At 48.7% G+C, this 13,022-nt stretch overlaps 2 protein-coding genes across 18 annotated transcripts in view; both read right to left on the bottom strand.

The window, feature by feature from the left end:
- The window catches only part of ARSG (arylsulfatase G), a 98,126-nt gene extending 95,855 nt beyond the window's left edge, over positions 1-2,271 (bottom strand). For 3 of the 6 annotated variants that reach the window (XM_059670089.1, XM_059670088.1, XM_059670086.1), the window contains exon 1: positions 2,028-2,269. The gene's annotated coding sequence lies outside the window, so the exon portion shown is untranslated. Of the gene's footprint in view, positions 1-1,832; positions 1,982-2,027 lie in introns of those variants that run through there. The other 3 variants (XR_009449231.1, XM_059670083.1, XM_059670085.1) reach the window with 3 other exon arrangements.
- Positions 2,272-3,098: 827 nt separating this feature from the next.
- AMZ2 (archaelysin family metallopeptidase 2) lies at positions 3,099-11,886 on the bottom strand. Of its 12 annotated transcripts, none has more exons than XM_059670112.1 (9): positions 11,852-11,886; positions 11,285-11,362; positions 10,897-10,992; positions 9,560-9,842; positions 9,103-9,276; positions 8,889-9,017; positions 5,521-5,684; positions 4,259-4,435; positions 3,099-3,351 (listed from the first exon to the last, which is right to left on the bottom strand). In XM_059670112.1, the coding sequence occupies exons 4-9, from the start codon at positions 9,840-9,842 to the stop codon at positions 3,196-3,198; spliced, it is 1,083 nt and encodes a 360-aa protein (XP_059526095.1). In that variant the 5' UTR covers positions 10,897-10,992; positions 11,285-11,362; positions 11,852-11,886; the 3' UTR covers positions 3,099-3,195. The 12 variants fall into 12 exon arrangements, with proteins under 12 accessions (XP_059526095.1, XP_059526087.1, XP_059526089.1 ...); XM_059670104.1 differs by having other exon boundaries at positions 10,813-10,992; positions 11,852-11,884; XM_059670106.1 differs by lacking the exon at positions 11,852-11,886 and adding an exon at positions 11,768-11,804 and having other exon boundaries at positions 10,813-10,992.
- Positions 11,887-13,022: the final 1,136 nt, after the last annotated feature.

The raw sequence follows: 13,022 nt of genomic DNA, 5'->3' as shown, positions 1-13,022 counted from the left end.
CTCCCAGATATGAGGCTCTCAGGGATCTAGCATTTAGAAGCCATTTCCTTTAAATTCTTAAATGGTAATTAATGAACACTACTTTAAATGACTAATTTAAAGACACTTCGGGCATGTTACATGCTTAAAGGTCACTCCTACAAGTACACATTGTATTGTCTTTAGATTTGTCTTGGATACAGATGTTAATAGAAGTGAGGGCTACAAGCTCCAACAGGTGGGCCAGCCAGCCTTATAAGTAAGGAACCTAGTGCCCTCTGGTGTTCTGTTTCTGTATTGACTGCCTCGGGTGCAGAACAAGAAAAGCGACAAGTTAAACTTGCAACTTCACTCTTCATGTTAAATAACCTCTCATATCCAAACCATAAGTACTGCAGTGACTACGAATTTCCTAAGGGGAAATTAGATACCAAAACTGGTATCCCAAACCTCTATCTATAAAGGCTATATATATATATATATATATATATATATATATATATATATATACATATATATATATATATATATTTTTTTTTTTTTTTTCAGAGAGGAAAGGGGAGGGAGAAATAGAAACATCAATGATGAGAGAGAATCTTGGATCAGCTGCCTCCTGCACACCCCTTACTGGGGACCGAGCCCGCAAGCCAGTCATGTGCCCTAACCGGGAAATTGAACTGTGACCCAGTTCACAGGTGAACGCTCAACCACTTAGCAAAGCCAGTGGAGCTCCATGATGTTTTTTTAAAAAATGGCTCAACTGGCAGCAAATGCTTTCCTGGATATTGAATCTCTTTTTAAAAAAAATATTTTTTTATTGAGTTCAGAGTGGAAGGGAGAGGGAGAGATAGAAACATCAATGATGAGAAAGAACCATCAATCAGCTGCCTCCTGCACGCCCCCTACTGGGCATCGAGCCCGCAGCCCGGCATGTGCCCTTGGTCGGAATCAAACCGGGGACCCTTCAGTCTGCAGGCCGTGGCTCTAGCCACTGAGCCAACACAGCTGGGGCTGAACCTCTTTTATTTTATTTTATTTATTTTTTAATGTTACAGCAAAGTATTCTGATTTCTCTCTCTTTGAGCAACCCCAGCGGCCCTACTTAAGAGAAAAGAGGTTGAAAAAGAGGTTAACCTTATAACCCCTTTTATAAACAACTGGAAGAAAATGGTCGGTTTCCAGCTTGTGGTATTTTATTTCTGATGAGGTCATGCAGCTCAGAGAGAACAAAGCACAACCGGGAACAGGGAGCCTGGGATCTGGTTTCATTGCGGCCTCTGGAGTCACCGCACACCATTTCCCTGGCTGCTGCGCTTGTCTCCTCGCCGTGGAGCGGACTCGGCAGCGATCACATTATTGACACTTTACAATCCTGCTCTCCCAAAGGGAAAACGCATGTAAAGGAAACACCACACCTTTGGCAATAGGAAGGGACCAACAGCAAGACCCACAAGTGAACCAGTGCCAAACCAGTGCCGAGCCAGAGGCCCTTCCGGGCTTCACACCCTTGCTGCCTGAATGTCAACACTCACTGTACTCCCGGGCCCGCGGGACCTTTTCCTTAAAAAAAGTTTTTCTCTCCCATTAATTCAACTTCACGGGCACATCCTTCCATGGAGACCACGAGGTGGCCCTAACCTGGAGCCGGGCGTCCCATCGCAGCCCGAGCCCCGCGGAGCTGCTGAGCACCTGGAAGGTGCCCGAGACTGAGCCGAGCTGCAGGCGTAAAACAGCCAGAATCTGAAGCCTCAGGACCAACAGACTGTAAGGCATCTCAGCAATGGTACACTCACCACACGCGGGAGCCGTGTTTTGGAGAAGCTGAGTTAAATGAAACGTATAAACAAACTGACACTCATGTCACCTGCTTCCTTCTGCACTGGCTAACGCGGCTCCCAGCAGCATGCTAATTACTCGCGTGTGTGGCTCATTACACGTGCACTGGACGGTTCGGCGCCAGCTTATCACCGGGACGCAGGCAGGGACTGAGGCTCAAACTCTCGGAAAGCGCTGTTCCCGTGCTCCCCCCGCGACGTGACCCCACTTACTGCTCGGCGGCCTCGCCATACGGGTTTCCCCGGCCTCCCGCGGGTGCAGCCGAGCGGAGCCGGACGCGTGGGCGCGGCCCAGAGCTCCCCTCGGGGGCGCCGAGGTCCCAGCCCCAGGGGAGGCGGAGTCACGGCCTGCGGTCCGGCCGCCGCTGCGGGAGGAAGTCCCGGTGTCGGGAGGAGGGAGCAGCGAGACGCCGGCTCACAGCAGCCGTCCGGGCTCCCCGCCCCGCACCGCACGGACCGCTACGCCGCTTCCTGTGGGGGCGGGGGCAGGGCCAGCGCCGGCGGGCGGAGGGCCAGCCCAGCCCGCCTGGGGTTAGCGCGCTCGCTCCCAGGAGGATCCCGGCCCGCCCTCGGGTCCTCTGAGGGTTAGAAATTGGAAAGTATTCACATCAGGTGATTTGCGGTCCCAAGAACAAGCCGGGGTCTAGACTCTAAGTAGGATCTTGGCCACCGTCTACTTAAACCACCGCCCACCCGCCTTCAGTCTCGGCGGAATGAAATGTTAACACTTAATCCTTCCCTTGACCCGAGAGATACTACTAATTCCACCGGCACCAAAGTGCATAGCATTTCGGATTCACTTGATTTTCTTATTCAGCATTTGCAGAGCAAAATTTATATGGATTTCATGTTTAACTACAAAGATTACGGACAGGGCATAAAATATAGTTGCGGTAAACAACTCTTAACCCTAAGAAATTGCCCAAAGATATGCACAACCCACTAGTTACACACAATATTTAGGTGATGGTTGCTGAATAAGTGCCTGTTACATAAAGCTCATGTCTGTCCAACTTTTAACAAGACTAAATGACTTGTTTCTTTGTCCTGCTCTCACAGTGCAGAGTGGGTACAAATGGGCATTAGATAGTGTCTAAATAATTGTAACCCCAATACCACACCTCTGCCAAGTCGAGTTCGTTTAGCCCTCTAACTACAGGCATACCTCAGAGATATTGGGGGTCCGGTTCCAGACCACAGCAATAAACGGAATATCGCAATCAAGTGATGATACCAGTATTTTGGGGTCCCCAGTGCATATGAAAGTCATGCTTACACCATGAAACAGGGCAGAATCAGTAAACAGTTTATTCCAATGAAGCACTCCATACAAAAGCAAGCATGATGTGCAAGGATTTTAATTACTCCTATTTGAAGGTTCTTATTTTTGGACAACAGCAAGGCATTTTATTATCCACTCTTTCCACTCCTTAAAGGCTTCCACGGGTTTGGGCAAATTCACATTACCGTCATGACTACATTTCGGAGTAACTCGGGGCGTGTCAGCAGATTCATCATCAATCCACCTCACCAGGGCCTTGAAAAGAAGAGAGATTAATATTTTAACAAAGCACAGCAAATAGTTTTAGGCCAGAGAAAAACACTGGCTTCTAAATCAGATTCTCTAAATCAGTGACTTAGATTACCCATGAATATGTTCCATTTGATAAAGATGGTCATGAATATGAAAAGAACACTTATGCTAACATACTGAGTGAACAAACATACACCCAAAGTATGCTAACTATGATTATAAATTGTAGTCACATATGCATAGGAGAAAAAATGAAAATACACTAATCCTACAGGTTTTTAGGGTGGGAGAATATTGTTTTCTCAACTTGCTAAATGTCCAACAAGGCATTAAACTATGCTTTTGATTTGATGTGAATGCATGCACATAGGTTAAGGGTAGACATATGAAGGTACATGTAGACATGTAATGCAGTTACCTGCATGGGTAGTTGTACCATGAGTAGTGTTGATGTTTGTGGGCACGTGAGGACACACATACCTTCACACATACTGAGATTATGTACTTTCCCTCTTCCTTCTTAAAATCATCTTTTCCTCGTAATGACTATACCTCTGGTCCCATATTTGGTAAGGTGGATCACCTCAACATTTTTATAGTTTTTAAAAAGGAACTTTGCACATGCATCAACATTTATTCTGTTCTGAAGATTCAGGCTCTCTTGTCATAAATGAATGGCAAATGCAGAAACCTCTTCCACCACTGGTCATGAACTACAAGTGTAAGGCACTCAGAGGCAAGTCAACTTTTTAAGGAGGATATTTCTCTCTTTTTTTTTAACCACAGCTTCCTGCTTATCTCTGCACTAATTTCCTCTGATAAATGACAGCTCCAGAGAAGCCTAATATAAAATCGTAGTTTGCTATTTATATAACCACTTCTCCCTTCTGACGACCCCACCCCAATTTACTTGGTATCTTTCTACAATGTTGAAGCCAATAGCACATTGCAACTTGCGTAAACAGATGGGACACAGATCTAGGGGGCGCCGGTCAGCTTCTTCCAAGTGGTTGGAGCCTTGCATTAGGCATGCCAGCCACTGGCAGTGTCGAAGTCCAAATATGTGTCCAATCTCGTGGGTTAAAGTCTGCAAGACATTCACATGGAGGCTTTATAGAGCCACCATCATCAACAATAAGCTACACACCCCTGCTTTTTCCTTACTTTTCTAAGAAACAGATTTGTAGGAATCAATTCCCTTACCATCATCCCCAAAACTTCAATCTGCCCAAAGACTTAACGCCTCATCTCCTTAAATATCTTCCTGCTTTCTTCACTACACTTAACCACTTAATTACCGGACCAGCGTTTCTCAATTTCGACACCACTGATACTTTGGGTGGGAAGATTCTTTGGGGGAAGGAAGCTATCCTGTGCTCTGAAGGATGCTTAGCAGCACCCCTGGACTCTCCCTACTAGATGCCACTAGCACCCACTCCCCAACTGTGACAACCAGAAATATCCCCCCACATGGCCAAATGATGGCTGGGTGGTGAGACTGCTGCTGGTTGAGAGCCTGTGTTACCATTTACAGCCCCGGGCCCTTCCCCCAGAGATGCTGTGCCGGTGGGTCTGGGAGGAGGGGCTTGACCTGGATGTTAACAAGCACACCAGGTGCAGCGGACGCAGGGAATGTTCACTGAAAACACTGCTCTGTGAGGTGATGTTGTCAAACCCCACAGACAGTGCTGGGAAAAGCAGAAAAGCCTGTGTCCCCGGCTACCAGCAATACGAGGAGATAGGCTTTCCAAGAGCAGTAGCGGGGGAGACATCAGGAACTGTCAGTAGGACCAAGGCAGGAGAAGGGAGCCTGGAGACCAAGAGGAAGGCCTTTCTCCTTAACCCTCCAGGCCCCAGGAAGGCAGCTTTCCTTGATGGCCAGCAGCAGCCTGAAAGGGTGGGGCTACCTACTCCTACAGAATTCCGGAATTAAACTAATGGTGAGGATGTGGCCACAGCCAAGGCTGCGTATAACTAACAGGACAAACAACGGGCACAGGTACTGTACATTTCAATAATAAGGTATCCATTATTTCAGTCAAGCAATAGCCACCAAAAATAGACAAGTGATACAAGCTCATTGATAATATTACCTTAAGGGGCGTGGATGTGCAGTGGAGGGAATTAAGGCCTCTTTACTAATAATCCTGTTAGATTCTGTAAACAACTCACCTTGCAGGACCGAAGCAGCAGAACACTGGTCACTTCAGGAGTGTAATAGTTATCAAACGCCGAATAGTCACGCAAAGACTGTCTCTGCGACACCTTCACTTTGCCTTTGTAGCTTGAGCTGTAAAAGTCACCGCCATACCTGGCGAAGCTGAATATCCCCACACCTACGGAAAGAGGACAAGCGACAGCAGAATGACAGGCAGATTCCTGAGGGCGTCCGGCCAGGGAGTGCGTGCCTGACTCCTGCCTTCACGGAGCCCAATATGCTTCAGGTCTGCCAAGACAAAGCAGGACTTTGACCCAGATTTCCCTCTCGAAACTTTCTTCTACTATCCAATGTGTCCTGCCCTGTAAAGCTCAATTGTCTTTGTCAAATTCTTGACAAACTGGAAATTATGGGGGGTTTGGTTTTCCCACAAAAGCAGTCCTCTTCTCAAAGAATAGTCCAAATCGGGTACTCCAGAAAGAGCAATGAAAATGATCATACAAACAACACACGCTCATGACTTCTCTAAGAACACGATAAAAAGCCCAGCCAGCATGGCTCAGTGGTTGAGCGTCGACCTATGAACCAGGAGGTAAGGTTCGATTCCCAGTCAGGGCACATGCCCAGGTTGCGGGCTCGATCCCCAGTGTGGGGCCTGCAAGGAGGCAGCTGATCAATGGCTCTCTCATCATTGATGTTCCTATCTCTCTCTCTCTCTCCCCCCCCCCCTTCCTCTCTGAAATCAATAAAAAAATATTTTTTAAAACCCCACCATAAACAGATCTCCATGACCTGTGTGTCAGTGAGAGGGCCTTTCCTTCCCTCATGCCATGCCCCTGGGGCCGTGGAGACCACGCCCGCACCCTTAGACAAAAGACAGAACCTCTTCCCCTCTTCCCCCTTCTTAGGCACAGCACAACTCTGTTATGTGGCTGGAGTCAGGGGACCAGAATAAACCTTCTTGTAACTGACTTCCTGTGTTAGAACTTAGGCTTGTCTAAACCATCTTCACACACATGGAGGACAGAGTATGATTTTCAACTCATTCTAATGAGGATTGCCTTATAATCTGACTTGTTTACATTACCACTGTTAGTTATGCTTTTCAGTTCTTATTTGAAAGTCATAAGAAGCCTTTTTGTTATGGAAATGATTTCATAGTAAGTTTGTCCAATCCAACTTGATTCAGAAAGAATCTTCCTTGGAAAGTGTCCACTGGTATTTGAAATTTAGGGAGAAGGAAACATTCTGGAAGTTAAGAAGGAAACTGAATCTACTCATGTGTCACAAGTAACCTCCTCTGGCCAAAAAGTGTGGGCGTATTTTACCACAATACCTTTGGTAAGAGCATTTCGGGGGCATGCGTCCTAATGACTCTACAAATAGAATGTTTTCTTTACAACTAAACATTTCTCAATTTAAAAGCACAAATCTTTGTAAACCTGGAGAGAATAAAGTCACTTGTAAGATACTGTCTCACTGCCTGGCAGATCAGTGCTGCTGGCTTACTACTATTTCTTTTTTTTTTTAAGATATTTTTATTGATTTTCAGAGAGAAAGGGAGAGGGAGAGAGAGAGAAACATCAATGATGAGAGAATCGTTGATTGGCTGCGTCCTGCAGGCCCCACACTGGGGATTGAGCCAGCAACCCAGGCATGTGCCCTTGACTGGAATCGAACCCTGGACCATTCAGTCCGCAGGCTGACGCTCTAGCCCAGCTGTGGGCAAACTATGGCCCGCGGGCCGGATCCGGCCCGTTTGAAATGAGTAAAACTATTGAAAAAAAAGACCGTACCCTTTTATGTAATGATGTTTACTTTGAATTTATATTAGTTCACACAAACACTCCATCCATGCTTTTGTTCCGGCCCTCCGGTCCAGTTTAAGAACCCACTGTGGCCCTCGAGTCAAAAAGTTTGCCCACCCCTGCTCTAGCCACTGAGCCAAGCCGGTTAGGGCTTGCTACTATTTCTTTTATGTGATGCAGTATTTACGAAACTTAAAAAAATTAAAGTAGAAACATTTTGGAGGAATGCTTCCTGACCTCCTCAACTGTACAAGATAAATTAGCCAGCAATCTATAATAATAAAAGCGCAATATGCTAATTAGACTGGACAGCCAAACGACCTTCCAGGTGAAGCCGGGTGCCGCGGCTGTGAGGGCCAAGCCCCTTGCACGAATTTTATGCATCAGGCCTCTAGGATCTACATAAATAGTTTTAATTTTAAAACTTTTTCCATCTCTACCAGGTTAAAAATAAAAGGAGAGGAAAAAATTTAGCTCATACAAGTTCATTTTTGATAGAAAGGCAGCGCAACTCAGGAACACAGCAGTGACCCAAGTCTCCAAAAGAGTGTATTTGTAGGGTCATGGGGAGAGTGGGGGCCATAAGAAGATACTGGAGAATTGAGGATGAAGGGGTAGTGTCCTGGGCCTGTACCTCCATGAATTCGGGTAAGAGAAGGAGACGCTAATAGAAACCTTTGTCAGAGGGAGGCTAATATGTGATCTAGACAGTCCATACACTTAGTATCATGAAGTACAGTCCTGGTACTTGCCCATCATCCCCAAAACACTAATGAACAACCACTCCCCTTAGTTCTCTGGGCCTTTCCCCTTCAAACGGGTCTCTGAGCCTGGGGATAAGGGTAGAGAAATAAGAGCAAAAATGGACATGAGGGCCTGGCTGGGTGGCTCAGTTGGTTGGAGTGTTGTCCCAAACACCAAGAGGTTTTGGGTTCAATTCCCAGTCAGGGCACATTCCTAGGTTACAGATTCAATCCCCAGTCGGGGTACATACAGGAGGCAACTGATCAATGTTTTTCTTTCTCTTTCTTTCTTTTCTTTTTCTTTCTTTCTTTCTTTCTTCCTTCCTTTCTTTCTTTCTTTTCTCCTTCTCCCTCTCTCTCCCTTCTTTTCTCTAAAATCAATAAACATATCCTCAAGTGAAGATTTTTTTTAAAAAGGATGCATAGAAGAACAGAAGTGAAGACAAAAAAAATAGGCAAAAATTATGATTTTCTTCTGGATCCTTTCCCACCCCCAACATTGCCATGCAGGGTTTCTAATGAGTCAAAGTTTACTGTATCTCCAATAACAGACTGAAGCTTACTTTTAAAAATAAAATAACAAATTATTTTCTTTTAAAATAAAATGACACACAGGACAAGCACACACTTATAAAGCAATGTGTGGCTCTTCCATCTATGCAAATTGACCACAAAAAGTTAAAAAAAACAATTAAGCAAGATTTTCACTTAAGTTAATGAGAGTTCAAATATCCTTCATCAAAATTATAATGGAATTGTTTTCCCTTTTTCAGCATCTACCAATAGTCTCAAGTTCAGAAAGTTTCTACAAACAATGCCAAAAAGGAATACCATCTGTCAAAGAGGCCTGTCCAAAGACAAAATTCCAGGAGTCTCTTGGGTAAAGATCAATCATCGTTACTCCCACAATGCAGAAGGCATCTTCAGGTTTCTTCTTTTTCAAGAAGTGCAGGATGTGCCCTATTCACAAAGATATGTACGTGTGTTATCTATATATATCTCCACATCCTGGACTCAATTAAAATTGTGAAGTTGTTTCATTCACCTGCGTGTATCTGTAGGTTCTTCGTGCTATCATTGACTCTAAAGGCACACCTTGTTGCAGAGACAGGGACTGGTTCTAGGAGTTTCACTGTCAAGCCATAGAAAAATGCTTCACAGTAGCCCTTGAGCCATTTAACATATTCTTCGCTGATAATTCTGGTATTTCCTAGAGATCCTATAATATGGAAGAAAATTTAGAGACAGACGTTAGGATGATTAAAATACTCAGTCTTTACCTCAGTCTATAATTATGGATTGGAATTAGAGACAAATGAAATCTAAATTCTCAAAACACCTTTATCATTCAATAACACGAATCTGATTTAGAAACAAAGTATCTTCTTTTAAGACAGTTTGGCTAAAAACTTCCACTATGGAATGAGATAAACAGCCCAAACTATACCAGGCAACGGCACCCCAGCACAACCACACCAAATGCAGCATATGATAGTAGATACCAATGCACTGTATATAAATCCTGTGTTTCTCTCGAGAGGGTGTCTTTCTGGAAGGATCATTGAAAAACTCTTCAAAGTCTTGGGGAGGCTCAGGATGGGAGGTGATCCAATCTGACTGCGAATGCAAGGTGATGGGCCCGAAGAGATCACTGGCTGGTCGGAAGGCTTCGTTCATCAAACGCCGCTCTGCAGCATCGAGCTTCTCATACTGGGACACAAGTGCTGGGTTCTTTGAGATGAGAGCTGTTCTAAGTGTCTGTTCCGAGTGCCGTACCGTTTTCATCTACCAAGAAGACCGAGCTAGTCAGACATAAAATGCATATCCACGCCGGAGACTTCAATCTACCTGTCCTCCACATACGTCTCTAAATTCTCCCAAAATGGAATGTCTACCGTATTTTTCCGTGTATAAGACCCTATTTTTTTCTAAAATCGTTAGACTGAAAATCAAGGAATGTCTTATACACAGAAGTCAGCCAAGGAGGGAGCCGTGCAGGTGTGTAGCTGCCCACACCTTGTCAAACAGGCTTCCTCCAATCACGAGCCTTATTGTGACTGATGTCAGCTGATGCCGTAATTGGAGGTGGAGGTGGAGAGTGCGTAGATGCAACAGGGACCGGAGTGTTCTGAGCCCATAAAGATGTAAAAAAATAAAAAGATAAATGCCAGTGATTGTCTTATTCTGCAAAATTCAGACTGAATGTCATCAGCTAAGCAAAAGAGCATGGAACAGAGCTGCAGAGACAATCTGGACCTCCGCCCACTGAGTGTGTGATCAGACAGTGGAGAAAACAGGAAGAACAACTCCGTAAGATGCCAAAAAAGAAGGCCTTAAGGGGAAAACCAGCAAAATGTTTAAAATACTGATTTCTTAATTTGGGGTTGGAAAAGTGGGGGGTGTCCTATACATGGAAAAATACAGTACTTATGCTTTAGAGGGGCCACACCAAACTACAGTTTGCTTTCCCCATTTCTAATCAATTTCTTGGGGAGGGTACCTTGAAAAAGCGGGGGAAAAAAATCATGAAAATTATTCTTCCATCTCTTATGGAACCTGACCCCAATGTAAAAACTGGTGGTAATCCCTAAGAGCATGACCTGATTTCTAATTTCCTTCTGACATCTGGGTAATAACAGCGACATTATGAATTGACTCATTCAGGCCACATGAGAAATACTCATCCTTCCCAACGTGACTCAAAGGTGTCCAAGACCAAACAGAGAAGCAATGTCAAGAACGGCCAGTTCTGTACCTTAACTGCAGCCACTTAGGTCTATGGCCACGAGGTCATGTCACCCTGGGGATGACATCAGCGACAAGCAGCGGCCAGACTCACAATGACAGGTCTCTTCCGCTCACATCCTGTTTTTAGGTAGAGCGTTCATCCTTCCCTCTGAATGGGAAAAGCAAACAGCTGTTCCACCACGAGGCTCTGTGCGTTAGGAAAGGGGGGAAAAAATGGACATTTATGTCTGGAACCTATCATATTTTCTAACTACCTGGAGATTTTCCCCAGCTTAATGATGGACAACTGAGGGGAACATTTAAGTTCACGGCTGTTCTGGTTGGCTATCTGAACCCTGGGGTGTAGGGTGTGGGAGAAACGCCCCAAATGGTCTCTACTGTCCAAGCTCTGAGCAGAGCACAGACTCACCCTGACCGCCCCACAGCTGGGCTGCGACAGGACAGCACATGAAGCGAGATGTGCCCGGTATTCTTCCCACCTTTAGGAAGGCAGGCTCCGCCGACGTGCTGACATGCCGGGGCTTGGTCGGGAGAGTGTTGTGCGGGGTGCCTTCGCCCTAATATTAAACAGGTAGTGTTAAAAAAAGAAGAAGCCCCTTATTAAGAAGCCTCCCGGACCTACTCTGGGTGGAGCGGTAGGGGGCAGGATAGCGTCACCTCGGTGGGCTGCGGGCCTGCGATCCTGCCAGCGCTAACCCAGCACAACCCGGGCAGCCGGGACCAGTCGGTCACCAGAGTTGGTTGCCTATAGCAACTGGCGCCTGGAGCTCGTCCCGAGCAGGCGCGACGGGGTCCCCGACTGGGGGCGGATGGGGGATTCCCCGGGGACTCTCGCTGCGTCTCTTCTCCCAGAGGAGCCTCCGCACAGGCCGGGCCTTCCCCCCCGGAGACACCTCCGCCCCCGCCGTCCTCCCAGCTTCCGCCGCGGCAGTCCCGCCACAGCCTCATCTCTCAGCACCGACCGCGACCGCGACCGCTCCCTTCGCTACTACCCGGTGGCGCAGCTCAGGGGCCCAGGCCCGGGTACGACGCCACGGTCGCAGTACCTGCACCCCGCCCGGCCTCCCCGACGCCAGGCCGCCAGCCAACCGCGGCGGACCCTGAGCGCTTGCGCATTGCGCCCTGTGCCTTGCCCCGCCCCTCGCGCAAGGCCCCGCCCCCTAGAGCCCGCCACGCCCCTTAGCCTACAGCTGTCTCCCCCGCGGCCAGTCCAAGTGCTAACAAGCGCTGCCCTTTTCCGCAGAGCAGAGGGTCGCCAGGGGGCGCCGGGGTGCGGGAACCAGCTCCCCGCGGTCGCCTTTCCGCCGCCGGCCCTCGCGGGGCGCCGCCTCTAGTCCCCAAGGGCCGCGCTGGGCCGCGGGGACGCCGGAGCGAGGCGCCCTTCGCCCGAGGCCGCGGTGTCCCCTGGGGCCGCGCCGGGGGTCGGGTGCGCATGTTTGTGAGTGTGCTCGGCCGGCCGCGGGTTTGAAAAGTGACTCATTTCAGCAGCCTGGCCCACAGTCAGTCAGCCGTGGCCGGGGCTGACGCACAGCCTCCGCACGCGCTCCCTGGCGCCGTCGCCCCTGTACTTTCCCTTCTTTATTTGGTGGCGGCGGCGGCAACGGTGGGGCGCGCAGAAGCGCCGGCCGCAACCGCGACGAGCAGGTGCAGCGCGGCGGGGCGGGCGGCGCGGAGGCGGTGTCCGGGCCCAGTGACGCCTGCGGGTTCCTGTCCCCCCGGGGAGGCGTCCCTCGGTGTCTCGCTGCGGCTGCCAGAGCGAGGCCGGGAGGTGGACGTGGGGGCTGAGGTCGCCCCGTGGCCGTGGGTCGGGCCTCGCGGGTCGCGCAGGGACGAGGAGGAGAGCGCTCCGACCCCAAGGCGCCCTTCAGCCCCGGAAGCGGAGAGCATGGAAGCAGAGGACCCTCCGGCCGCCCGGCCGCAGCCCCCCTGGCCCCCCAGGGACCATCAAACGTCAGGACGTGCTGGGTGGCCAGGCTGGCTAATGCCACTGAGTGCGGACAAACCTGCCCGAATGGGCACCCCGCTCCCCAAACCCCGCTTCCCGCCAGCTCAGCCCGCGCTTCCCCAGGCTGGTCGCCTGCGGAGGCTCCGTTCAGCTCCTCCTCCCACTTCCTGCCCGGGGAGCCGGTGCCCCTGGACTCCCTTCCAAGACCTTCACCTTCAGGGAGGCCCAGCCTTCCTCCCGGTCCTCACTTCTGACCTCTCAGCCTCACTCAG

Source organism: Myotis daubentonii, chromosome 16 (genome assembly GCF_963259705.1).
Source record: "Myotis daubentonii chromosome 16, mMyoDau2.1, whole genome shotgun sequence".
In the NCBI taxonomy this organism is placed as follows: domain Eukaryota; kingdom Metazoa; phylum Chordata; class Mammalia; order Chiroptera; family Vespertilionidae; genus Myotis; species Myotis daubentonii.
Note: the sequence above shows the minus strand (reverse complement) of the source record. Positions and strands in the feature narration are given on the sequence as shown.